This window comes from Corylus avellana, chromosome 5 (assembly GCF_965113065.1).
Source record: "Corylus avellana chromosome 5, dhCorAvel1.hap1.2, whole genome shotgun sequence".
Taxonomy (NCBI): domain Eukaryota; kingdom Viridiplantae; phylum Streptophyta; class Magnoliopsida; order Fagales; family Betulaceae; genus Corylus; species Corylus avellana.
The window spans coordinates 29,482,012-29,507,035 of NC_142494.1; the positions used below are offsets into that span (position 1 = coordinate 29,482,012).

Here is a 25,024-nt window from a genome sequence, read left to right on the forward strand (position 1 = left end):
TTTTTCCTTTCTAGCATAATAGCTATTTTGTAATTTTTTCTTCTAGTATAAATAATAAATAGGCTGATTTTTTTTTTTTTTTGAAAAGGCTAATTAAGTTATTCACTATTCATACTATAAATTTTGTTTATTATTATTTTTTACTTTTTTTTTCCTTTTACTCTCTCTCCTCCTCTTTCTTTCACTCTTTTCCACATAAAATAATATTTTTAAAAAAATAGATAGTAGAATAAAAAAACATGTTAGTATGTGTATAAAAAAATGAGTAGCTAAAGTAAAAAATTGTACTTTTTCAATAGATATTTTGCCTACTTCTGCTAGAGATGCTCTTAAGGGTTTTTTAATTAACTACTATAAATAAATATAAATTCTCAAATGAGCTTGTTCATAATAAAAACTAGAAGATAGAATGGAAGAACTGGGCCCTATTCTCAATTCTCTAGTCTATCTTCTTTGTTTTTATTTCTCTTCTCTAAACTTTAAGTTCTAATATGACCAAATAGCATTTCTTGTCTTTTATCAAAAGAGAGAAAGAAATATAGTGTGTGAGTTTTGAAAGTAGCAGGCACTTAAGGGTGGGTTGGGATGGAATTCAAATCGTAATTATACCAAAAATAATAATAGAAGTATTGGTCAAAAGCACTTGTTGGACAATAGCAATCAATATGTACCATTTCTTTTCAATTCAATTAATGTTCAATATTTTCATTTAAAAAATAGAATAACCTCTGCTAACTCCAAAAATATCCCTCCATATATATATATATATATATATATATATATATATGGAAATAGCAAGAGCTTCCTATTTGCTGTGTGCTGATAAGGCTGACATTGCTTGTTGCAATTGTTTCTTTCAACTTGCCCACTGATCCAATCAAAAAACATGCCATGTATGACTGATGACTCCATGGGATATAATATGGATAGCAAGTTTTGCATCTTGATTGGGACAATCGCAAACTTGGTATCACGGACGGACCTAGGATTTATCATTTGGTTAGTGATTCCTTATTTAATATGATTTACTTAAATAAAATAAAAATAAAAATAAAAAACTAAAGTTGTAACGCTCAGTACCTCATTGAGAAGATGAATAACCTATAAGTAATTTTTATTATGTGAGATTGTGCTTTATAAGTAATTATAAAAAAAAAAAAAAAAAAATTGAAGCTATAACTGCTAATCATATCATTGGATCTAATTGTCTATTGTTTTCTTCTTTTTGTTCCTTCAGTGCAGCAGGTGTGGAATCACACATTAATACAATACAATACTTCGCATATGGCAATTGGATGGCCAGGATTTTGGGGAAAAAAGTAATTTCTGGCTGGGAAGAAAGAGGTCCTTGGTGTGGGTGAGTGAGTGGTCAAGGATTCTCCCTGTCTTCCATACTGGAGTGGAGGAGTTCTGCTACATGATTGCTTGCTACAATACAAAGATATACAGGCAGGCAGTAAAGGAGATCTCTATAGAAGTACTGAATCTTTAGCCTACTTTCATGTCTTCAAAAATCATACAGCTTATAAAAGTAGTGAATGGTATTTATCTCTGAAACACTCTTGTTGATATACAGAAAGATGGGTTGGAGGCAAAGGCACTTCAAATAACCAATTAAATAAGAACTTGTGCCACTTTCTTGTGCCCCAAATGATTTTTAATGAACCCCAGCAATACAATTGACAACTTTATAGACACTTCCATGGCTCCAAATGAGTGTTCCTCCCACCTAATAAAGAAAATCATAGCTTTAAAAAACAATACTTAGACAAACTTGCTGATATGGGGAAGGTTGGATCAGATGTACAGCTACTTCCAAGTATGTTAATCAAATAAGAAACCCTTTTTTTTTTTTTTTGCCACCTTCTTTTGCTCCAAATGATTTTCCATCAGCAATATGACGACATGCGGCATTTCAAGTACATTTTGAGAGTAATTTATAGTTCTGATGCCGAAAGAACACCCTCAAAATAAAAGCAGAAGAGAGATTCTGATCTTTGATGCTTCCCACCATTCCATGTGGCTTCCTTTTTATTTTTCCTTGTTTCTCTCTTTTTTTTTTTTTTTTTCACTTGACAAAACTATGATAATTAATATAGCTCTACATGGGGGTCAAATTCTCTCCAATGAAGAAAAAAAATAAAAAAAAGATTATGAACACTATTCAGTCAAAATGAAGAAAATCAAAAGATCGAGATCTCTTGCATTTTTTCTATTTGAATTGTAGGCTGCAATTAATTGTTAGAGGCCTCCGATGGAGTGGAGCTCATTGCTTAAGCGAGTAGACCCTATCATCCCCAAGAGGTAATTCAATCGGCTGTGGACCACGCTTGATAAAGCGAAAATCACTAGTTCGAATTTCTCCTCCTCCTTCTTTGTGTAGACGTGTCAAGAAAGTAGATCTAATCCAAAAGCTCTCACAATTATTACAAAAGATCCCAGTTGAAAAATTGAAGACAATACTTTCTTGACTTCAAGAAGCTTATCACTCGTTGCATTTTTTCGAATTACTTTCTACTGGTGGACGTGATTTAGAAGCAGTAAAAGTAGAATTTTGAACTCTGGCAAAATATTCTTTTTATAAGAAAATAAAAAGAGAGAGAGAGAGAGAGAACATTATTGAACAGAGAAAGTGATGCATTTGCATTTACTTCTACCCAACCGACAGTACTGGGGCATCCTTGCTTTCTACCCAACCGACACAAGGATTATTCTCAAGAACTGAAGAAATTTTACCTCCAGCAGAAGTTGTTTGTATTTTCTCTAAAGATTTAAATTCAAAGACTAGAAGAAATGTTTAACATTATGTTGGTCCAATCCAATCCAATCCCTGGGTGGCCCAAAGTAGGCAGAAAACCCTAGCAGCTAAAAGTCCCAGCTAGTGGACCGAGAAAACCTGTACTAGAGGGACAATTCCAAAGACGTAGATTTGGTGCACCATCTTTCCCATGACTGCAGGCAGAGGCAGCTACTCTGATGAAAACATGCCCGTGAAGCCTACCCTTTTTGACTTCATGCAGCATCAAAAGAAGAGGACTCGAGGGTCACGAGGCCAGAGTTCCATTGGTCTTTCTAAAGGTAGCATTTGATAGAGATCTCACAGACCAGCCACTAATTCCCGTGATATATATATCTATCACCAACCTCACTCTCTCTCAAACCCTCCTTCCCAAGACTTTGAAAACCCATAACCACACACCACGTTGATCCTCAATCTCATGACACAAATCTTTTGAAAGCAGATCAGCTGGAAATTTTATGGCTTTGGAACTACTGAGAGAATGACACCATATCATATGATTGATTGTACAATGTCCGTTTGGTTTAGCGATTTCAAAACATATGGTTTTCAAAATTGGCAATTTCAAAAAGTAGATAATGAAAACTCGATTTTTAAAAATGCAGTTTAAAATTTAGTAGAATTGCTGTTCGGTTGCGTTTTTAAAAAGGCACCTCTTGCCAACGGTTTCAAAAGGTGAAAAAAATTCACATTTTTAAACAATCATTTTTGTTTTTCAAACGGACTTCCAAACATGATACTTTCCGTCAAAAAAATCCACATTAAAATCATTCCCATAGCTAAAGTGGCAACCACCACATTAAGGTGTAATCACTTGGGACTGTAAAAGAGGGAATTCGTGTTCACATTTCTCTAGAAACAAAATGAGAGAGAGAGAGAGAGAGCCGTCAAACTTTGGGCATATCTTTAGATGGAAGCTAAATGCTTCATTGATATTTACTTGATTATACAAGTTAAAAAACTGACCATCAAATACACATATCTATATTCAATTAATTATTTTTATGGGAAAAATTATAGAGGCAAACCACCATGGGCAGCCTTATAGACGGCGTCTCTTCTTCTCCGGCGTCGCATGCACTTGTGCTTTAATCCCATATGTCCGTAACTGGAAATTTTCAAAAGCCTCAGAGATTGCTCCCACCTGTAATTTGGAATAGAGAAAAATTGAATGTTACTGCAAACAGAACAAAAGTAAAGAAACGTTGTGGTCAAGCTGTGATAGCTACTCGAGTATACAGACCAGTTCAGGCTTTTTAGAGTACACCCTCACTATCATATCTTGATATGATGTCGGCAGCAAGTGACTAATGCGATCATCAGGTATCGAAAACTTATCCTCGCTCTCATAATCCTGAACACAAACCAAGCCTGTTAAAATGCTTCAAAGAAATCCTACAATAGAAATCAATCGAACTCATTTTCAATACAATTACATTCTATCTAACCAATATTTTCCTACATTGATTTTCTTCAAAATAGCTTGTACAATAGGAGATTTATAACTATAATAATTATCCCCCAAAACACTTAAAAACTGCCTGCTAAGTTACTGCATTTTCTCCATGTTCTTCAACTAAAAGGAATTGAATTTGAAGTTTGAACTAGCGCTTAGCTATGACAATTTTTCAATAAACAAAAAAGTTATCTCTGAACATTTTACTTACTGAGGAAAAGTTTTGAAAATTGAGTCCCAGTGTGCTTTGGAAACTGACTTTACATTATTTGCAATCTTCAGAGCAGGTCAGAAATGTTGCTTACCAAAGATCAGATAAAAGCACATAAATGCCAGGTTTACAATACCCAAAGACATGACATGCAGCTTACGAATTAAGAAAAAGAAAATCTTCATTACTGAGAATGAGGACTGAGAAGCAATGCACATCAACTGTATCATAGTATTTATTTTATTTATTTCAGGGTAACCCAGCCAGCTTCAGGCAAAAATTAGGAGAATGGGAAAGCAAACAATGTTGTTGCACAACCAGTTTTCTGCTACTGGTTAAATTAGTAATTAGAGAACAAGTAATTTCTACCTTTTATATCAATAGTTAATGGGGGGGGGGGGGGAACTGTGAATTTCAAGGTTCTCTCTTTATACTACCAGCAAGCTAGTTATCAGTTGGCTGAACAAGCCCACAACTTGCTTTTGAAAAGTCTGGTTATTCTCCCATGATCTACATTTTGCAACACTCATAACACGCATTTATCTCATCTTATTCATGCTACTCAAAATAAGGATTCCAAGTCCTAATCAAGTCACATTACGGGCCTGAGGGCATTATGCATAAACAAAAGTAAAATCAATAAGGCCAAGGCACGTAAAGAGAATTTGTGTACCTTGAAAAAGTTGATTCTGGAAGACAATATATGCGCCAACAAGGGGGGAAAAGGTAGACCATTAATAACTTAAAATTGTTGTATCCAAGAAAATAAAGGTTAAAGAACAAGTGGCCAGTCAAATTCATCAAGTACCTTTCCAGAGGATTATGCCTTCCACGAGTCAAATCAATCCTGACATTGCTAACAGCAACATCCTCTTCTTTAAGTATCATTCCACCATTTCTCTATGATATGAAATTGAAACCCAGTATTACAGACTCTACTTATACACCCTTAGCAAAGAGCACAAGCACTTAGGCATGTGTATATAGAAAGGTATGAATAAGGACCTGGGAACAAACAATATCTTGAGGAGTGACATCTTTGAAATTTTCTAGTTTGTCCTTTGGTACGGCATACTCATTACAAAACTGCCACAGAAAAGAACACAACACTATAAACTTCAAAAGGTACAACGTACAAGTGTAGAACAATAGGTTAATTGACATTCTGGAAACATGAACGTTATGAAATTACAAGAATAGATCCATATATAGCCATTATTTCTTACATTGTAGGTTAAGTTAATGTACAAAAGGAGTTATCAGCAAGCTCCAATACGGCAATACCTGGTACAAATTCCTCCTGCGAATACGCAGGATCAAGTCTCTCGATTCCTTCAATTCCTGGTTTGGAGCGGTCTCGATAGTCTTAATTATCGTGTCATCCAGCTGAATTACCAAAGAATAAAAACAAAGTTTATGATACGAACAATAGATTATGATACATCAAAGTTCTAGTAACCAGCTTTTGAAACCTTCCAGTACTCAGAAGGATCTTGAATGTAAGATGAAATTTCTAGATAATCATTAGCTTTTAACATTGCATCTACCACCATAAGCTCTATTGCCTGCAAAAAGAAAAATCTCATATAAAAAAATGAAAGTTTAAACTATAATATTTTTGTCTGTATTTTTTATTTATTTATTTTTTTGGTGGGAGTGGGGGGAGGGGAAGGTCTGTGCCTCACCATGAAAACCTTATTTGATTGAAGGATAACTTTATCTATTTTACCTTTACTTTTGAATGTGTATAAACTGTTCGATACAGATCTGCTCGAGTGGCAAATAACTTGTGGATGGTAAGATCTAGCAAAATTACCAATTCTAAGCAGGAGATAGCGAGGATTAAATATGAATGTTTTTTTTGATAAGTAAAAAAATATGTAAAAAGATTAAATATGAATGTTATAAGTGAAATCGACTGAAAAATACTAACAGTCCTTAGCACGATAGCAAATCTCATCACCCAATACTCGCATTGTCTCCATTAACCTGAAAATGGGAAGAAGAAAAAAATGTGCAATGATGGAGAAAACTTTCATCTTCATATTCATTTTTACTTCCACTTGATCTCCAAAGAAAAAGTATCAAAGAGCCATTAAGAAATAAAGTTAGTTAAGATTTCAGTGAAACCTCTGAAACTGAAAGTTGCATCCAAGACCACAAGCTCGACAATCACGGATAATATAATCAAACCTGCAAAATTATTAATTAGTTGAAAGGATAAGATCTAGAATCAATAGTGTCAAAACAAGCACAAAAATCAAAATCAAGCTTGAAAGTCACTATATTTTACTTGTCCACATCAATTCCATTTCGGCCATTTGCAACAATATCATACAAGAAATGCTTCTCCCCTGAGCTCTACATGTTACATACAAATAGCAGCGTCAAAAATGAGAATAAATATGAAATGACAAGGACAATGAAACTAGCTGAACAAAACATAGAGTTACTAAAAATCTTCTAAATTTATCATAATATGTCTAACAAAGGAGAATCTAGAAAAATATGTTACCTTTGGCGGTGCAAATTCAGAGCTTGCCAGTATCATCTCCTGCCCAGAAAAATAAAATATAAATCATGGAAACAGAAAATCAATATTGTTTGTGCAATTACCCTCAAAGCACACCCTAGTCCTCTTGCAACATGCAAACCCAAGATAAGAGGCAGAAAAGAAAAAATAAAAACAAAAAAGACAGGTTTGATCACACAATTTTCTCGTTTGAAATTCACTTTCCCATGAAATTTAGTCTAGTAACAAACAGAGAATTTCCAAAAATATAAAGCAACTGTACTGGTAATCATTCACTTTTTTTGGTAATCATTCACTTGCAACACTTACAGATTAAGTTAAGGTCATGGGGACTATAACATCAGGAAATGTTTACAAAATAAGTTATTAGTAATCATTCATCAATTATTTAGTGAGAATATTCAACAATTTCACTAGTTTCTTTGACTTATTCCATATTAAAAATTCAAAAATCCAACTAAAGAATACTAGGATAGTTAACAAAAACACAGAAGAAATAGACAGCTTAACAAAAACAGATTACCTTGACCTTTTTAAGCATTTCATGATCAATTTCAATATGGTGATCATCAACAATATGGTCAATCAACTTCACTGACATTTCTTCATGAGACCTAGAAAGCAGACAAAAAACAAATGAAAATTATGCCTACAAAAGAAAATAAAGAAGGAAGAAGTTGCTAAAGCATAGAAAACAAGCTTCAACTATTTTTATCTTTTAATGAAAAAAAAAAAAAAAAAACACTATAATGTATAGGATTCGGAGAAAAACACATTTCCCCTAGAAATGTAAAGGGAGATAAATGCATTCCAGTAAAACGTACCAATGACCATCAAGCACCCGAGGAAGAAACTCGCGTTCAAACAAGTGACTGAAAGGCCCGTGGCCCACATCATGCAGAAGCCCTACAAATTGGATGAATGAAAAACGGGACTCAATTGACAAAAAATACAAGCAGCATGTCAGAAACACAATTCATTACCTGCAAGTTTCACCGTTTGAATATCAAAGTGATCAATACCAAGCTCTGAACCCTGCAATAGTAGCAAGCAAATTTACAGATTGTCCTCAAATTCTCCAAAGTATGCGCTTACGAGTTAGTACGGTAAACAATTTTATACCTGAAAATTTTTAAGCTTTTGAACAGCTTCACCAGCAAGCCAATACACCCCAAGAGAATGTTCAAACCTTGAATGCATGGCGCCTGGATAAACCAGGTGCGCCAAACCTGAAACACATGAAACATTTGACAAGTTAGCAAGTTTGATCTCTGCTTAAAGATTAGCGAATATCTTTTTCTTTTTTTCTTTTACAAATTATTTTATAAAATATTGATGCTTGGGTTACACTCAACATCAAAGGCATCACAGTGTTAATATAAAGTATGGATATCTACTACAAGTGTAGAGACAACCTAACAACAAATAAAGTTCCCTACTTATATACTACATACAACTATCAGGGTGGGGGTAAAAAGAGGGAGGATAGAACCACTATATTATCATGGCCAAATACACACATACACAAACACACTATAGGCCTAATACGCCCAAATAAAACCCCTTACTTATCAAAAAAAATAAAACCCCTTACTTATTTACTACATACAACTGTCAGGGTGAGGGAAAAAACAGGGAGGATAAAAATCAATGTTGGTGAAGCAAACTTTTAAAATCAAATTATTGCTTTCAACTAATATAAATTGTTTATGCCATTCAATCAGATTAAAGAATTTTTCACAGGGTGTTACATTCTATACAAGTAATTGATAAATCTCAAATCTGTGACAAACAACATTCACTAACAAAACCAAATGATTACATATGAAATTTCGAGAGCCAATGTTAAAATATTAATTAAATAATTGAACTCATAATTTCCTACCAGTTTAAGCTTTTGGGATAAATTGTGTCAGTATATTCTACCTATTGAGTGCTCTTTTTAGAGAGGAAAATTTTAGAATATTAATTAAATGATTAAATTCACCATTTTCTATTGGTATTTAATAGCAGGGCCTCCCATAATGGCTGAAAGAAAAGACTAGCAAACTCACCAAGCTGTTTCAACTCACGAAGCCTGCGATACGAAAATCAATCAAATCAATAACCCAAAAATAACTGCAAGCAGTGACAAAAGCACACGGTAAATTTACTGGGAAAATAAAAGAAAAAATTAACTTGCCTTTGAAACTGCTGGGTATCAATAAACTTCAAAGAGAGCTGCGTCCAATAGATAACACAGTGATTATACTAAATACCCTTTAAGTGAATATCATCAAGCCAGGAACTTTTTCTGATTTCATTTTTTAGTACAAAATTTAACACCAATATCTAGCATTGCACTATGTACAAGAACGAAGAGAATTAATTAACGAATAATGAAAAATGTATCAAAATCCTCCGACCAAACACAGTCTAAGAAAAGAGAAAAAGATAGGAATATATGAAAAATACGGGATCGAGGTAAATGTTGCCGTGGACGTTGTCGTAGACGTGCTTGGAGAGCCTGATATCTTGGGAGGAAGTGAAGCTGTACATCGGGGACAGAGAGACGTCGTCGTTGCAATAAGCTCCCATGGCTTTTTCTCTTTCTCTTTCTCTTTCACTTTCGTCTTTCTCTGGTCTGCCTCTCTCCCGGGGAGTGGGAATTAGGGGTTTTGTTTTGAACACAACATTCTCTGCAATTTGGCTTTTTTATTATTATTTCGAATTCTTACTAAATAAAATTAGAGAGCCCTACTATGCAGTCGGTGAATAAAAAGGGTGTTTTGCAGCATTCCTTCATGTGATGACACATCAGCAAGTGCATTTTAACAAAATAAGATCAAAACACTAGATAACAGCCAACCCAAAAAACCAAACCCGACGCTAACAAAACCAAAAATCAAACCACCGCGTTGGCTAACAAAACCAAACCATCGGCATGACCCACAGCTGGGTCACGGCAGCATCTCTATGGCTGGGTCTTTCTCTCTCTCTCACAGCATCTCTCTTTTCTCTATCTTTCTATGTTAAAGGAAGAATAAATTTAGGATAAAGAAGAAGGATATGGAAGAAGAAATGAAGGATAAGGAAGAATAAATGGGACTTGTTGGAAGATGGGTGAGGAAAAAGAAAAAGATGAAACCTTTAAAATTTAGTGTTTTAAGTGGTAGGTTAGTTTTGTGATTTTTTTGTGCTTTCGGTGAGGTGTCAACTTCCTATTGGGAGTTGCAAAAGTGATGTTTTGCAGCCCACCGGCATAGGAGGTTTATTCATAAAATTATGGGAAAAATTTCAAATCAATCCGGGCTCCATATGACAATAGACTTGGCAAGTAATTTTTAGTTTGAAAGTGATTGCTATGAATCTATGATGTAAAGTAAATAGAAGTTTTGAATTTGTACAGAGTTTTCCTCTAAATTGGGTTGGAGGAATTTCCTCCAACTCCGTTTATAAAAATGACATGTGTCCTTTGAACATGTGATATGCACATATTTTTTTAATAGTAGAGACAAAGTTGGAATAAATTTTATTAAAAACTCATGTGCATCTCATATGTTATTAAAAAAAAAGACACATGTCATTTTTATAGACTAAGTTAGAGGAAAGTCCTCCAACCCAGTTTTAAAAAAAAAAACTGTCCTTTTAATTTTGTTTATGAAAAAATTTTATTTTGTAATATATTTTTCTGTTTGAATAGTAATAAAAAGTTATTGATGTGATATAAAAAATAAGAATATTGAAAAGTTAATTTTTTTTTTTTATTTAAAAAAAAAAAAAAAAAGGATTTGAGCCAAGTCCATTGCCAGACGGAGTGTGGCATCGAAATATTTTGAGACTCGTAGGTGGTATAAAAATATTAAATAGGCCTCCCCCTACTTTTTATATTATAATTATGAGTAATGTTATTATAAGGAGGATTAGTGACTTTTAAATTTATCATTAAATTTTATATTATAATTATTGAATATTGCTCTAGTGATAATTTTAAAAAGCAGACACTAATTTTTATTTCAAAATGTTGTCATTTTAACAAACCGTTTTAGTTTCGTTGGTGTTGTAATTCTTTGAGCCTCTTAAGTCCAAATTATTAACTAATCCAATTATCCAACCATTATGGGCTAGGGGTGCTACACTAACTACTAACATCTTCAAAGGTAAAACAAGATCAACCAATCCCAGTTAAAATCTAAACCACAAATGACATGCTTTTGGATCCAAAATGGTCCAATTAACGTAACTTGAAAACCCAAATACATAATAGTACAAATCATTTAGTAAAGCGTCCATGATTAATATTATTTCACAATAAAAATAAAAACATTATTTGAAACAAAAGACATTTGAGAACTGCTATGTAACAAATCCCAGTCTTGTACATTGCTCTAAATCTAAAATTGGAGCTTATAAATTGTGTGGGTAGTTCTTGATATGTGTCTCATAACAGAGTTCCAAACAAGGTACAAAATGCATAACGTCATAGTTATGATTCTTCCAAACGTGGTGAATCCAGCAATCAGATATGCAACTTTCAAAAACAATTGATAGCCCATAATCGTTGGTTCTGTGGAGGCAAACTTGAAAACCACCAAAGAGACAATATCCATAGGCATTCATGATAGCTCCTCGTTCATGAATTGGCTTATGTTTTTCCTTGCAATATTCAATTTTTTGTAATGCAACTAGGCAATGGTAGCTTTGGCCCATAATACTCCGCCTTTTGGTATGGCTTTGGCTCTTGCTCGTGATGCCCTGGGTTTTGAGCTTCATCAGGTTCAGAGAAATGAAGAATCATGATGGGACCTGAATGAGCGAAAGAGGTAGAGTTAAGGTTATTAGCTCGTATTTTAACCACAATAAGGATACACAACTCTATCATAACGACCATAAGTATTTTTATACATTTTTTAGCCATCTCTTTTCTCTAATATTAGAAGGCAAGGTTTAGAAGCCTTTAAATATTTTATAGGAAATTGAATGAAAAGACGCAATTAGAATAAAAATATTTTTAGTTTAAGAATTGGTTTGTTCTTGCATCAATTTTATTCAAACAATTTTTGTTTAGTAGTTGAGACTTTTGAAAGTATGATATTTTTTAAATTAATGACTTTTAGTTTAAGTAAATGAACAAGTGAAAAATAGATGATCCAATAGCCACAATATGTCGGATCAATAAACCCATTTAAAAGGGTTTCGAACAAAAATATTAATTAAAAAAATGTAATAAAGGTATCATATTATTGTTATTATTATTATTCATTTATCAAGTGAGAATATGAAAGTTATTACTATAAGGGGTCTGTGTTTTTTGGAAAAGATAAATTATAGAAAAATTGCCTTTTGCAATTATGAAGAAACAATTGAGTAAATTAATAAATTAATTTGATAACATCAACATATATGGCTTTTGATCAATGTATTAATTTGGTGTTTAAGCAATGCAAAACTCCATATCGTATAACATTCGCCTAAAAAAAGTTTTCTTCAAACGAACTTTTTACAAATGGTAACTGGGTATTAACATTATGAAGAGACATATGAAGATAATAAAATATATCAACTTGATCTAGTTGAATTATATGACTTTGGAAGGAATAAAACGTATTTAAATTCAGAGTTATATACATATGCATGGTAAGTTCAAATAACATGGCATCAATTCTTAGCTTACACACTCAATCAAAATGTTATTTAATTATTTAGTAATTGACATGGTAAGTACTACGTGAACTTAAATTGATGTAGTAATCCACATGACACCGCCACATTAGCAATAATCAAATTTAATTATTTAATAACTAAAGTAAAAAGAAGAAGAAGGTCCTAAATATTAGCCAATGAAAATTGTAAGTATATTTTGCCTCTCAAGTTTCAACACTTCGTAGCCTATGCATGTATTCTCTATCTTTCAAGGTTTTGTGTTTTGCGGTTCATATCTTTCTGTGGGAGATCTAGAATCTATTACAATAGAACTAACTAAAAACTTAATTTAATAATTTAGCATACCATCAAACGAGAAGAATGGATTTTAAATAAAAATATATAACATTCAAATATAAATAAGTATTATTTAATTAGTATTTAAATATAGAAGCATGATAAAGACACAATTTTTTAACACATTTTTTACTCAATTTTTCTCTTATTTTTTATTTTTTTAAAAAACAAAATAAAAAATATTTTTTGTAGCAATAACATCCTATGTGGTTCTTTTTTTATTTGATATATATTTTTTTAAAGAGAAATGACACTTTTCTTCATAAAAATGGTCATATTTTTTTTATAAAAAAATGTCATTATTATAAAGAAAAAGACCTTTTTTTTTAAAAAAAAAAATACCAAATAAAAAAGACCACATAGGATGTTATTGCTTCAGAATTTTTTATTTTTTATTTTTAAATTTTTTTTTTAAATGACCACAAAAAAAAAAAAAAAAAAAAAAAAGTTAGGACAAAGTTGTGCCAAAAAATTGTGTCTTTATTATTTCTCTTAAATATAACAGAAGTCTTACTTAAAAGAGCTGCCACGCCTTCAAAATATATTCTTTGGGATTTAGGGCCTGGGTGTGCATTTGAGAAAAAAAGTATACATTTAGTAAAAAAAAAAAATTGAAAGCGCTTTTGAGAGTTTAAAAAATCCAAAAATAACGAAAATGCACTTTTAGTAAAAACTTTTTTTTTAAAAAAAAAACCAACATTTTTTTACTTAAAAAATATATTAATAAAAAACAGTTCCAAACATCCTCTTATGTGAGAGACAACGGTATAGTCTCCCACCATGGGGATGACAGAATTCTATTTAAGTCTGAGGATGGGCCCCATCCTCCTCACCATCGGATCACCATAACAAAAATGCCAGAATTCTACTTGGTAGCATCTGGGCCGTTAAAATTTTCTACAGCACGTGTGCTGTACACAAGCGGGATCCGACAAATCATTTCTCGCAGATAACGTATATACAATAATACAAACGAGGGGCCAATAGCTTCCACTTACCATAACCATGGTGGTTGTGTCGACGCCCACTTCCACTCTATCTTCTCCCACCACCAACCTCGCAACCCATTTCACCAACATAACCTGCAAGCCAGTTTCACCCTTGCTGCAATTCTTCCACCAGGTTTATGGCAATCCCACGAGACCCAGTAGGCCAAAAGTGCCAAACTCTAATGGGGTCTTGTCTGTTAGAGCTTACATGGAGAATCCCAACTCTTTATCCGGTTTTGCCAGCAAGGTCATCGGTTCCCTCCCTGTTGTTGGCCTAATAGCGAGAATTATGAGCGACGAAGGTGGCCTTGGCGGTGAAATTATTGATTTTACTGAGTTCAGAATGCGTGTGGGCAACAAGTGTAGCATTTCTGACTCTAGAGCTTTCTATGAGTTCCAAGAACGACGAGGCCGGGTAATAATCTTTGCTAATGGTTTGGTGTTTCATGAAATGTTGGAGTTTTCATTCTATAGGTAGCTTTTTGATTTATTGTTTTGACGAGACAAGAACGTTATTGCTTAGTACTCTAAATTTCATGAAGTTTTGTACTGGGATTGAGTTTGAGGCTGAGATTTCTTTCTGGGTAGGCAGGGGATCCTTTGTATGTTCTACTATGTTGTTGGCTAGCAGCCGTTGGTGCAGGGCTTCTCAAATCTGAGGAGATTTTGGAGGGGGTAGCCAGGCTTCGAATTTCAAACGATATTGAATTTGAAGAGGAGACTTTCCTTTCTATGATGAATGAAGCAAAAGAGGTTGGTTGCTCTAATTTCATCTGATCCCCTTTTTTCTCATAATTAATAAAAATTATTCTGGAACCTTGTAACAAACCCAAGTTGATTCAGATAAGGTAGTGTAAATTCTTGCATAACCAAAACTAGTCATATTCATACCCATAATCTAGAAAAAAAACCATGTTAATAATTTTACTGATATTGTGGGGACTGGGTTGGGAAATGGTTTTGGAATATGCAATTTGCCATTTTATTCCTATATGAACAATACTTTCTTTTATCTTCAATTTTTTGTTGGGTGAACAATACATAGAGATACCCTAATTTCTTTTCATCAGAAGTACTATGATTATACATCCCCCATCGTTTAAGGGAAGAAAAAAAAAAAAAAAAAGAGAAACAGATAATATTTTGAGACACTCTTAGTTATTATTCTCCATTCTGCAACTGTTGCAACCTTAGTAGAAGAAGAGGATGATTACTGTAATTTGAGTCATAAAACCTTCTAGGATGTAAACAGATCTTTAGTATCCATACCATATATATACTCAGAAAACCAATAAGATAATCTATTAATACAAATTTTAGTACATTATGTATATTGACCAAACTGTTCTGTGCATTTTATCATTTTAGTTTTTTATTTCAATTAGATCTGATTTCTTTTCTTTTCTTTTTACTGGTTGTTTTATGCATTATACATGTGTATCATAGTATATCAACCAATATCTTGTCCTACATAAACATCAAAATGTATTTATGCAATTACGCCCGTCTACAGACACACTATGACCAAAGATAATGCTCTGACGGCAACAGCCATCAATGCCATGTGTCTTGTCACAGCATATAAACAAGAGAGGTGCTGTCAAGGATTCATCTCTAAGTGTATGTCCTCCTAGATTGATTAAAACATATGAAACTATACATATCACAGCCCCTCCCCACTGTCATGTGACTTTATTGTTAAGAGGAAGGAGATGACAAGAAGCAAATTTAAAGAGAAAGAGTCAGCGAATTGACAACCTCATGATTCATCCATAGTAATCTCAAAACTTTTGAATTGTCTCTCTCACTTATTAAAATTTGTTATTTATATACTACAATTAAAGGGGCAAAGATAGTGTAAAATGCTGGTGGTTATAATTATATTAGCTCATCAAGAGTCGCAACAATTCTATGTTAAGAAATTCATGCTTGATAAAACCCACATTGAATAATAACAACAAAAGTGAGCATTTAATGTAACATTGTCGAATCAACCCATAGGTATGTTTTTGGGTTAAGGTAATGTTCTGACAAGTCATCACTTAGAGACTCTACTTCTTGTTTATCTCAACAACAATTAGTATTATGTGAAGTAAACAACTGGCATCATACCAAATATTTCTGTGTGCGCTTTTTGTTCCATTCAACAATTGATTCCTTGATCTGGTGAGGCTTGAAACCTTTAAGCTATTCTTTGATAAATTCTTATACGAAATGCCTTTCAAACTGTAGAGACGGGTGAAGTCAAAGGTTGCTGCTCCAACCATCCCAATGGAGATTCGAGTTGAGAAGGCTCTTGAAGCAGTTTATGTCTGTTGCTTTGGGAGGGACCTTATTGAGGAAAGAGATAAGAGTCTATTATCTATCATGCTTGCTTCTGTATTCCCAACGGTGGAGCAATCAGAGATTCAGAGGATTGTCGATGAGAAGTCAAGGAGAGTAGCTGAAGGCAGTGACAATAACAATGTCCTGGAGCCGAAGCCCTTGACAAAAGAAGCTGTAAAAATGCAAATGAAGGACCTCGAATTCCTTAAGCAAAACCAAGAGACCTAATCGAAGTTCTGCTTTTGATGTTGTTGTAATTAGAAAGTAATTATTTTGACCATGTATTGAGAGGAAAACTGCAGAGTTTTATCTTTATGCCATTTTGGCAGCATCATATCTCAAACTTCCATTGTCCATGTTGAGAAAACAATGAAAATGGTAGTAATTATGAATGCTAGTAAGAGTTGGCAAAGCTTTTTTAACTTTCCCCTCTTTGGTTTTGTCATTAGAATACTTCTAACTGGATGAACTCAAACAAGCTTGTTATTGATTTTATCCTGATTTTCAAACAAGACCAAGACAGAATTTTGTTTTACAAACTCCAAATTCTACTTTGATTCAGTATCAAACATGATCAGCAAACAAGAAACTCCGACTAGGAGACGGCTCACACAAAAAGCACAAGCTTTTACTAATACTGGCTTGCTAGTTTACCCTCCTTGACAATGTAGTGTTGTGGAGGAAATTCTTCACCCTTGAGGTACCTCTCCAGCATGTCCTTAGTTCCAGCAGCATATCGTAAGTGCACAAAATTCCATGGTGAGGTAATTGAACAAATGAAATGAAAAAAAAAAAAACAAAACAAAAGAGAAGACACTACCTGTGCATCAATGGTGGTACCAGAAATATGAGAGGTCATAGCATGGTTTGGCATGTAACATGGGTGGTCCATTGGAGCTGGTTGTGGGTACCAAACATCACCACCGTAGCCTGGAGAATCAGAAAACAAAGCAATTCCATAAGCCAAATAGAGGAGACCAACAAAGATCTATTGGGAATTATAGTCGACAGACTCGACACTTGCTTTGTCCATTACAGAGGCAAAGTATCTGGCAGCATAAGAGGCAATGAAAGAAGCAATTTGGTTAAGAGATCTAGTTAGTGGTCCGGGTTTACATCAGGATGAAAGTGTTGTATTTTGTAATAGCCAAAGCGCAATACATTTGACCAAAAATCAAATGTATCAGAAGAGAACCAAACACGTTGACGTCAGATATCAGTTTCTTTGGGTGGTTGGGAAAGATGGAGATATCATCATATCATATTGAATAAAATTGTCATGGCAGAAAATCCTACGAACATGTTAACTAAACCAATTCATGTTCTCAAGGATTGATTGTTGTTTGTAGTTTGTGATTACGCTTAGGGGTGTTGAAGGAGACGTCATGAAGAGTTTTGCATTGGGGACTCGATGAAATTCAAGTCAAGGTGGAGATTTGTTGTGTACTAACTTGAATTTAAGCTAGAGAGTGGGGCCCAACACCTTTTGTATTTGGTTTAGTATTGGAGATCTTTCAACCGACATTGTCAATCCTTATTTTGGATGGAATAGAAGTCCTTTCCTTTTGCAACCGTGATAACTCATCAACTTTCAACTTCTATAAATAGAGAAATGAAGCACACTACACAAGGTGGAGTGGAGAAAGAGAGTTGCATGTCTCACTTCGTTTGTCCTCACAACTTAGTGTGTTGCATTGGCATTTAGAGAGAAATAGAGTTTTCTTTTGATTTTTTTTTTCTCTCTTTTGTGTGAGAGTGAGATTTTGGTATATTGGAGCTTTGGACTTGACTTATTTTTCTCCCCACCACCTTTGTATTCTATATTTTGATAGTGAATTTTCTCTGAGTTGTCTTCACAGGTTGATGTAGAATTGTTAAGTCGAACCACTTAAATCTTGGTCTATTATGTGGTTGGTTTATTTATTTTATTTTTTAATTATACTCTTTTATGCATCTTTGGGGATCCTATAATTATTTTGTCTCAATGGGAACTACTAGACAAGGCTGATGAGGTTTGTTTAGTTTTTATTGGCACTAATATTATTTCATAATGTTCTCATTTTAACAAACTGTGCTAGTTTTAACAATACTAAAACCTTCAAACAAGATCAACAAACCCCAAATAAAACTCAAACCACACATAACATACTTTTGGATTCAAAATAGTCCAATCAACATCACTTGAAAGCTAAAATATACAATAGTACAAATCATTTAGTAAAGTGTCCATGATTCATATTATTCCATAATAAGAAAAAAAAAAAAAAAGGATAAAAAAAATATTATTTGAAACAAGAGACATTTGAGAACTTTTGTGTAACAAATCGCAGTCTCGCACATTGCTCTGAAAAGCTTCCAATTGAACCTGAAACAGACTAACAGAGCATGTTGTAAGTGTGCAATGCAGTTCAATAAATAAAATGCATAGTGAAGAACGTGGAAATATGTGCCTTTTGTTAAGTAAATAGAATACTCCGTATGTGAAAATTTTGCTCAAATTACAAAATACAAGTAAAACATAAAAAATAAAAGTCAATTATTACACTTGTGGTGCCTGTACACATTTCCATTGATAAAATTTTATACATAGATATTCATAATATTCATTTATTGGTACAAAATTTTTATACTTTATTCCTTCAATTCAAATAAAATTACATTATTCAGTTTTTGTTTTTGGCAATCCATACATACTTGTCATCAAAAACTAGTCTAATACAAACATTTTGACAATTATTAATAAGTGAAAAAAAAAATGATATGTTTTGCATTGCGTTAAGTATTGAAATTGCTAATTAAATGCCCCATAAATTAGGAAGGTTGAATAAATTAAGAGTAAAGTTTACTTAACCCCCTAAAACTATCATCTCAATGACAATCTACTCCCTAAATTATCAATTGTGACAATTTACCCCACAAACTACCAAAATAATGATAATGTACCCCAAATTTTAACAAGATGATGGAATTACCCTTACTAAAATAAAAACAAAATTACTAAAATTTAATTTTTTTTCAAATTGTTAAGGGTATTTTTGTCTTATTACAAATTCTATAGGGGTAATTTCGTCATTTTGCTAGCATTGGGGGGGGGAGGGGGGGAGGGGGATACATTGTCATTGTTTTGATAATTTTTGGAGTAAATTGTCATAATTGATATTGGGGAGTAAATTGCCATTGAATTGATAGTTTGGAGGAATTAAATAGACTTTACCCATAAATTAACTTCTGCTTCATAATTTAGAAAGGTTGTATAAATTAACTTCTAATACACGTAAAGATTCATGTGGAATAAACAATGTTCAATGTTTCGCAGTAAATAAAAATAAATATTTATAATAAACCTTTTATTGTCGCGTTTAAAATTATAATGTAAGAGTTAAAAGAGGCATTTTTTACGACATTTAAGAATATTGATAAGCATTTAAGGCATCTGAATATGTTTTTCATGCATATATGTATGTGCATAATGCATTATTTCAATGAACATGGAGATAATTAAGGAGAGAGTAGTTAAGAAAACTTTACCCAATCTAAAATTGGAGCTCAAGGATTGTGTTGATAGTTCTTGATATGCGTTTCATAACAAAGTTCCAAACAAGGTGCAATAGTCTTATAGAGACCTCTCCAACCGTGTTCATACCAGCAATCAAATATGCAACTTTCAAAAACGTCACAAGGCTCGTAATTGGAGGTTATGAGACGGCAGGCATGAAAACCGGCATAGAGACACTTACTATAGCCAAGATGTCTATGTCCAATAATTGCCTTGTGTATTTTCTTACAACTTTCAATTTTTTTTGTAACGCATGATGCTTGCTTTGGCTCTAGCTTTTGTTGCTCTAGCTTTCGGTCTGACTTTGGCTCTTGTTCATGATGCTTTGGGTTTTGAGCTTCATCAAGTTCAGAGAAATGAGAAATCATGATGGGATCTGAATGAGCGAAAGAGGTGAAGTTCAGGTTGTTAGCTTGTATTTTCACCACAATAAGGATACACAACTCTATCAAAACCACCATAAATATTCCAATACATTTTCTAGCCATCTCTTTTCTTTGATATTAGAAGGCAAGGCTTAGAAGCCTTTAACCCTTTATAGGAAACTGAACGCCCTTGGAATAAAAATAATTTAGTTTAAGAATTGATTTGCTCTTGCATCAATTTTATTTAAACAATTTTTGTTTAGTAGCTCGGACTTTTGAAAATATGATATTTTTTAAATTGAATGACTTTTAGTTCAAGTAACACCTTTTGGCAATGATCACAACGTTTCACACTTAAAAAAAAAAAAAAAAGTTAACATGTTATATTTAGCAAAAGTAAAAGAACAAGTGAAAAAATGGATGATCCAATAGCCACAATATGTCATATGATGAATTAATTTAAAAGGGTTTCGAACAAAAATATAAATTTAAAAAACTAAAAAGGTAATAAATGCATCATATTAGAATAATAATTATTTATTTATAAAATGAAATGTGGAAGTTATTACTAAAAAGGGTCCTTTTTTTTGGAAAATATAAATTATAGAAAAATTGCTTTTTGCAATCATACAGAGACAAATTGAGTAAATGAATAAATTAATTTGATCACCTTAACATACATGGCTTTTTTTTTTTTTTTTTTTTTTTTTTTAAAAGCAAAAAGAGTAGGTCGAAGAGACCAATTGTAGCTATCCTAATTGTGGCTATTTTACTTGTACGTGACCATAGTAGCACCTACCCGCTGGGAGCCGCACAGGAAAGACCTAAACGGTGGGAACCGCAGACGCTCCTTCAAGTCTAACTGAGCCATAGCCTGACTCAGCCCCATCAAAGCATCAATAAGAATCCAAGGTAGTTAATACTAATCAGCCTTTAGATGTGAATAAAAGTAGTGATTTGGTATTGTCTGTCATATTATGAATCATTTGAGTTTGTTGCTCTTTTTCTTTTGTCATTAGAATGCTACAAACTCGATGAACTCAAACAAGCTTGATATTGATTTTATCATGATTTTCAGATTATTTCAAGACAAAAATTTGTTTTACGGGGTTAACATCTAACATGTTGCCAACTCCAATTTCTACTTTGAGTCAATATCAAACAATTCATTTTCCAATTGATTGACATCCGCATGAAGCAAGCTGAAACCTTTGCATTAAACTGTTTGTCAAATCCCACAGAGATTACATTTATTTCAGGATTTTGCTGACTTATTACGTGATCAGCAGACAAGAAACTCCGTCTAGGAGACGGCTCACACAAAAAGCACAAGCTTTTACTGATACTGGCTTGCTAGTTTACCCTCCTTGACAATGTAGTGTTGTGGAGGAAATTCTTCACCCTTGAAGTACCTCTCCAGCATGTCCTTAGTTCCAGCAGCATATCGCAACTGCACAAAATTCCATGGTGAGGGAATTGAACAAATGAAATGGAAAAGAATATTCAAAAGAGAACAGGACACTACCTGTGCATCAATGGTGGTACCAGAAATATGAGGGGTCATAGCATGGTTTGGCATGTAGCGCCATGGGTGGTCCTTTGGAGCAGGTTGTGGGTACCAAACATCACCTCCGTAGCCTGGAGAATCAGAAAACAAAGCAAATCCATAAGCCAAACAGAGGAGACTGACAAAGATAAAGTATCTATTTTTGGGCCGGTTCTTCAGTTACCTGCAACATGTCCACTAGTGCAAGCATCAGCAATTGCTTGTGTATCCATGATTGCTCCACGAGCATTGTTAACAATCAAGACTCCCTTCTTACACTTCGCAATCCTATCTTTGTCAAACAACCCTCTGATTCACAAGATCAAAATTCTCATAAGTTTTACTTTTCAGAGCATAATTCCAAAATATAATGATAGCAAACAAGTGAAACAGAAACATGACATTCAACAGCAGGCAGATTCAAACCGTATCACAACATGGTATCTAAACAAAACTGAGACCATCCCGGCAATGTCATGTATTCTGTATCACTTTACAGAAAGCTGTTGTAAAGTGATTTTCTGTAAATTCAAAGGAGCCAAAAATACTAGCAGTAAAATAGTGATTGGACAAGCAATGAAATAAATACCTTGTCTTGTCAGTGAGAGGCGTGTTGATGACAATTACATCACATTTGGGAAGCATTGCATCAAGATCCTCCTCAAACTTTGCCCCAATCTGCTTCTCTAATTCAGGGTCCATCTTGAGACGATCATGATAAAGGAGATTACAGTTGAAAGGTTTCAAACGTTGAAGTAATAGCTTGCCAATTCGTCCAGCACCAACAGTTCCAATTGTCTTTCCCTCAAGATCATAAGACCTGTGAGCAATAGCTGCAACATTCCATTCCCCATTAATAGCCTGATGGTATCCAGGTAAGAAGTTCCGGACAAGAATGAGGATTCTCATGAGCTCATCTTCTGCAACTGAAACAACATTGCTTCCTGTGACCTCTGCAACTGTTAATCCAGCAGCAGCAGCAGCATTCAGATCAATATGATCAGACCCGATTCCAGCTGTGAGAAGCAGTTGCAAATTCTTGGCCTTCTTGATCCTCTCTGCCGTAACATAGGCCGGGTGGAATGGGGTAGATATGAGGACGTGGAGATCGGGAATGTGTTTTTCGAGTTCTGATATCACGGTACAAGTAAATTCAAAGGAAAATAATAATAATAATAATAAAAACTTACAACATATACATGTAAGAGATGCTACAATATGAGTGAAGAGCAAGATATTACTTTAAATCATGTGCAACAAATTTATGTAAGTATGATGGTATCATCTGACAATATACTGACCAGAGTCTGGTCCTTCTTTGTCATCAGTGACAATGTACTGGTGGCCTTGTGATTCAAGCCAGTCACGTATGCCCAAAGCTCCCTCCACACAACCCACAAAATTGGGATTCATGGAAGCATATTCATTGGCCTTGTAAAACACCCCCACGATTTTCTTGCTTCCAGGAGAAGCCTGTTCACATTGAGAGAAATAAACATGACCTCACAAAAATACAGACCCCACCAAAATACACTTCTATCAAAAACACTTTTTCAAACAAAAAGCACAAAACACTTACCCAAATGCATTAACAATCACAAGTGTGGATTTTTTAACTTTTAGATTAGGTCAAGTTACTTCGACATCACGAAAAACTCTCAATTATCCCAAAAACCTAAGCCGGTAGAAAATGGAAAAATCAATGACTCAATCAATATTCTGCCAATTCAAACTTATGAGAAGGCCAGTGCTAACTCAACCCTTAGGCAATTTAGGCTGTTGCTTAAGGCCTACAATTAATAATTGGAATGTGCCCACTTTTTTACTTTTTTATTTTCACATTCATGAAAGTCACATGCATAAGGTGGCAACGTCAATTTCAATTAATTAAAATAAAATATTATTTAATTAATATTTAAATATAAATATAAAAAGCATCTCACTTAAACTTGTCCCTTAAAGCTTCATAATGTGGGTCCGGATGGACAAGGCTATCCTCAATTATACCCGCTGCTACGTGATAAACGAGTTGAATGATTGCTGATGATAATATAATTAATTAATCATAATAACTAAAAAAATATTGTAGCGGGCCCGTGAAGAAATTAAATGGTTATCCCCATAAGCTTTGCTTTATCAATTATCATAATAATCTGTGGCAGTCAACACTTTTTGCGTGTAACTCACCCAACCCAAGTATGATCATCCTGATCAGTGATCCCAGATCGTGACGTACCGTCTGGTTGTGGGAAGGGATTCTACACATCAACGATCAGCCAATACGAGTAATCCAAACATTTTCTACCGTCCGATCATACGAATTTCAGCCCCAAAGTTGGAGAGAAAAGAAACAAAGAAATTGGCAAACAACAACAAGAACAGAAGTATTGCAAATCAAATTCAAAATTGGTTTATGGACATCAAAATTAGAACCACATGCATAAAGGAAATTCTTACATGGAGGTTCCTAGTGACCCCTGAGGAAGCAACGGCTTTAATCGCAGAAGTAGCAGCACCCTTCATCGCCATCTCTCTCGCTCTCAAATATATATATATATATATAGGGAGAAAGAAAAGGCTTTCAATGGAGTCTCTGTTTTCTGCAGCACAAAGAAGCCGGACTCCCCTACTTATACACAACTAAGTCCACTGTACAAGATCAACTTTTTTTTTTCTTTCTTTTCTTGGTAGGCCACTTGGGAGTCTGGAGAAGTCGAAATTGGCTGTAGTTTCTTCCTCTATTCGTTGCTTCACGGTTCCAATTATATGCATGATGTGCACGTGTGGCTCTGTGCTGCCGGATAAACATCGCCATGTCATCGAGTGCTATTTATGATTTCACCAACGACCAAATGACAATTAAAAAGTTTATGAAAATTTTATATAATTTCTTCGAATTATTACTCAATTAATAAAGTTTTTTTTCAAATTTTTAATTATGATTATGTCTTACTCAAACTATTGAAAATTATTAATGTTTACCCTTAATAAAATTTAAAAATTTTAAAAATTAAGAAAGAGAGTGGAAATTTTTTTTAAAAAAAAAAATTATCTTTTTTTTTTTTTAAGAAACAAAAATTGTTATTATTTATTTTCGGATTTATGGGAATATATATATATATATATATTTTTTTAGACAAAAATTGGTGGTCTTTTTTGTCTTTGCTTACTTTGGAGGATATTGACAATAATTACACTCTATTAAATTGAAAAATAAAAGAAATAGATGATGCTTATTAAAGTATAATAGTTTGTTTGTTTATT

At 33.7% G+C, this 25,024-nt stretch overlaps 3 protein-coding genes across 4 annotated transcripts; 1 reads left to right on the plus strand and 2 right to left on the minus strand.

The window, feature by feature from the left end:
- Nucleotides 1-3,681: 3,681 nt before the first annotated feature.
- Nucleotides 3,682-10,062, minus strand: LOC132180800 (uncharacterized). 2 transcript variants are annotated; one of them, XM_059593757.2, is made up of 19 exons: nucleotides 9,455-10,062; nucleotides 9,183-9,220; nucleotides 9,055-9,077; nucleotides 8,123-8,229; nucleotides 7,984-8,035; nucleotides 7,825-7,906; nucleotides 7,524-7,614; nucleotides 6,983-7,021; nucleotides 6,761-6,828; nucleotides 6,598-6,660; nucleotides 6,401-6,456; nucleotides 6,197-6,270; nucleotides 5,940-6,032; nucleotides 5,752-5,853; nucleotides 5,473-5,553; nucleotides 5,276-5,367; nucleotides 5,141-5,156; nucleotides 4,044-4,154; nucleotides 3,682-3,944 (listed from the first exon to the last, which is right to left on the minus strand). In XM_059593757.2, the coding sequence occupies exons 1-19, from the start codon at nucleotides 9,575-9,577 to the stop codon at nucleotides 3,843-3,845; spliced, it is 1,413 nt and encodes a 470-aa protein (XP_059449740.1). In that variant the 5' UTR covers nucleotides 9,578-10,062; the 3' UTR covers nucleotides 3,682-3,842. The 2 variants fall into 2 exon arrangements, with proteins under 2 accessions (XP_059449740.1, XP_059449741.1); XM_059593758.2 differs by having other exon boundaries at nucleotides 8,988-9,077; nucleotides 9,183-9,543.
- Nucleotides 10,063-13,946: 3,884 nt separating this feature from the next.
- Nucleotides 13,947-16,668, plus strand: PDE329 (calcium homeostasis regulator). The gene is made up of 3 exons (XM_059594340.2): nucleotides 13,947-14,383; nucleotides 14,557-14,721; nucleotides 16,201-16,668. The coding sequence occupies exons 1-3, from the start codon at nucleotides 13,985-13,987 to the stop codon at nucleotides 16,519-16,521; spliced, it is 885 nt and encodes a 294-aa protein (XP_059450323.2). The 5' UTR covers nucleotides 13,947-13,984; the 3' UTR covers nucleotides 16,522-16,668.
- A 4,739-nt stretch (nucleotides 16,669-21,407) lies between these two features.
- On the minus strand, nucleotides 21,408-24,487 carry FDH (formate dehydrogenase). The gene is made up of 6 exons (XM_059593252.2): nucleotides 24,218-24,487; nucleotides 23,062-23,233; nucleotides 22,350-22,890; nucleotides 21,945-22,069; nucleotides 21,740-21,852; nucleotides 21,408-21,664 (listed from the first exon to the last, which is right to left on the minus strand). The coding sequence occupies exons 1-6, from the start codon at nucleotides 24,287-24,289 to the stop codon at nucleotides 21,551-21,553; spliced, it is 1,137 nt and encodes a 378-aa protein (XP_059449235.2). The 5' UTR covers nucleotides 24,290-24,487; the 3' UTR covers nucleotides 21,408-21,550.
- Between the last annotated feature and the right edge of the window lie 537 nt (nucleotides 24,488-25,024).

Excerpts from the sequence above, each read along its gene's own strand:
- LOC132180800 (XM_059593757.2), bottom strand. The coding sequence starts at position 9,577 with ATGGGAGCTTATTGCAACGACGACGTCTCTCTGTCCCCGATGTACAGC. Across the intron at positions 8,230-9,054 it reads TCGTGAGTTGAAACAGCTTG|GTTTGGCGCACCTGGTTTAT; the intron begins GTGAGTTTGCTA and ends CATGTGTTTCAG. Across the intron at positions 6,829-6,982 it reads CTGAATTTGCACCGCCAAAG|AGCTCAGGGGAGAAGCATTT; the intron begins GTAACATATTTT and ends TGTAACATGTAG.
- PDE329 (XM_059594340.2), top strand. The coding sequence starts at position 13,985 with ATGGTGGTTGTGTCGACGCCCACTTCCACTCTATCTTCTCCCACCACC. Across the intron at positions 14,384-14,556 it reads TCCAAGAACGACGAGGCCGG|GCAGGGGATCCTTTGTATGT; the intron begins GTAATAATCTTT and ends CTTTCTGGGTAG. Across the intron at positions 14,722-16,200 it reads TGATGAATGAAGCAAAAGAG|AGACGGGTGAAGTCAAAGGT; the intron begins GTTGGTTGCTCT and ends TTCAAACTGTAG.
- FDH (XM_059593252.2), bottom strand. The coding sequence starts at position 24,289 with ATGGCGATGAAGGGTGCTGCTACTTCTGCGATTAAAGCCGTTGCTTCC. Across the intron at positions 23,234-24,217 it reads GGGTCACTAGGAACCTCCAT|GCTTCTCCTGGAAGCAAGAA; the intron begins GTAAGAATTTCC and ends CAATGTGAACAG. Across the intron at positions 21,853-21,944 it reads CACTAGTGGACATGTTGCAG|GCTACGGAGGTGATGTTTGG; the intron begins GTAACTGAAGAA and ends CTGATTCTCCAG.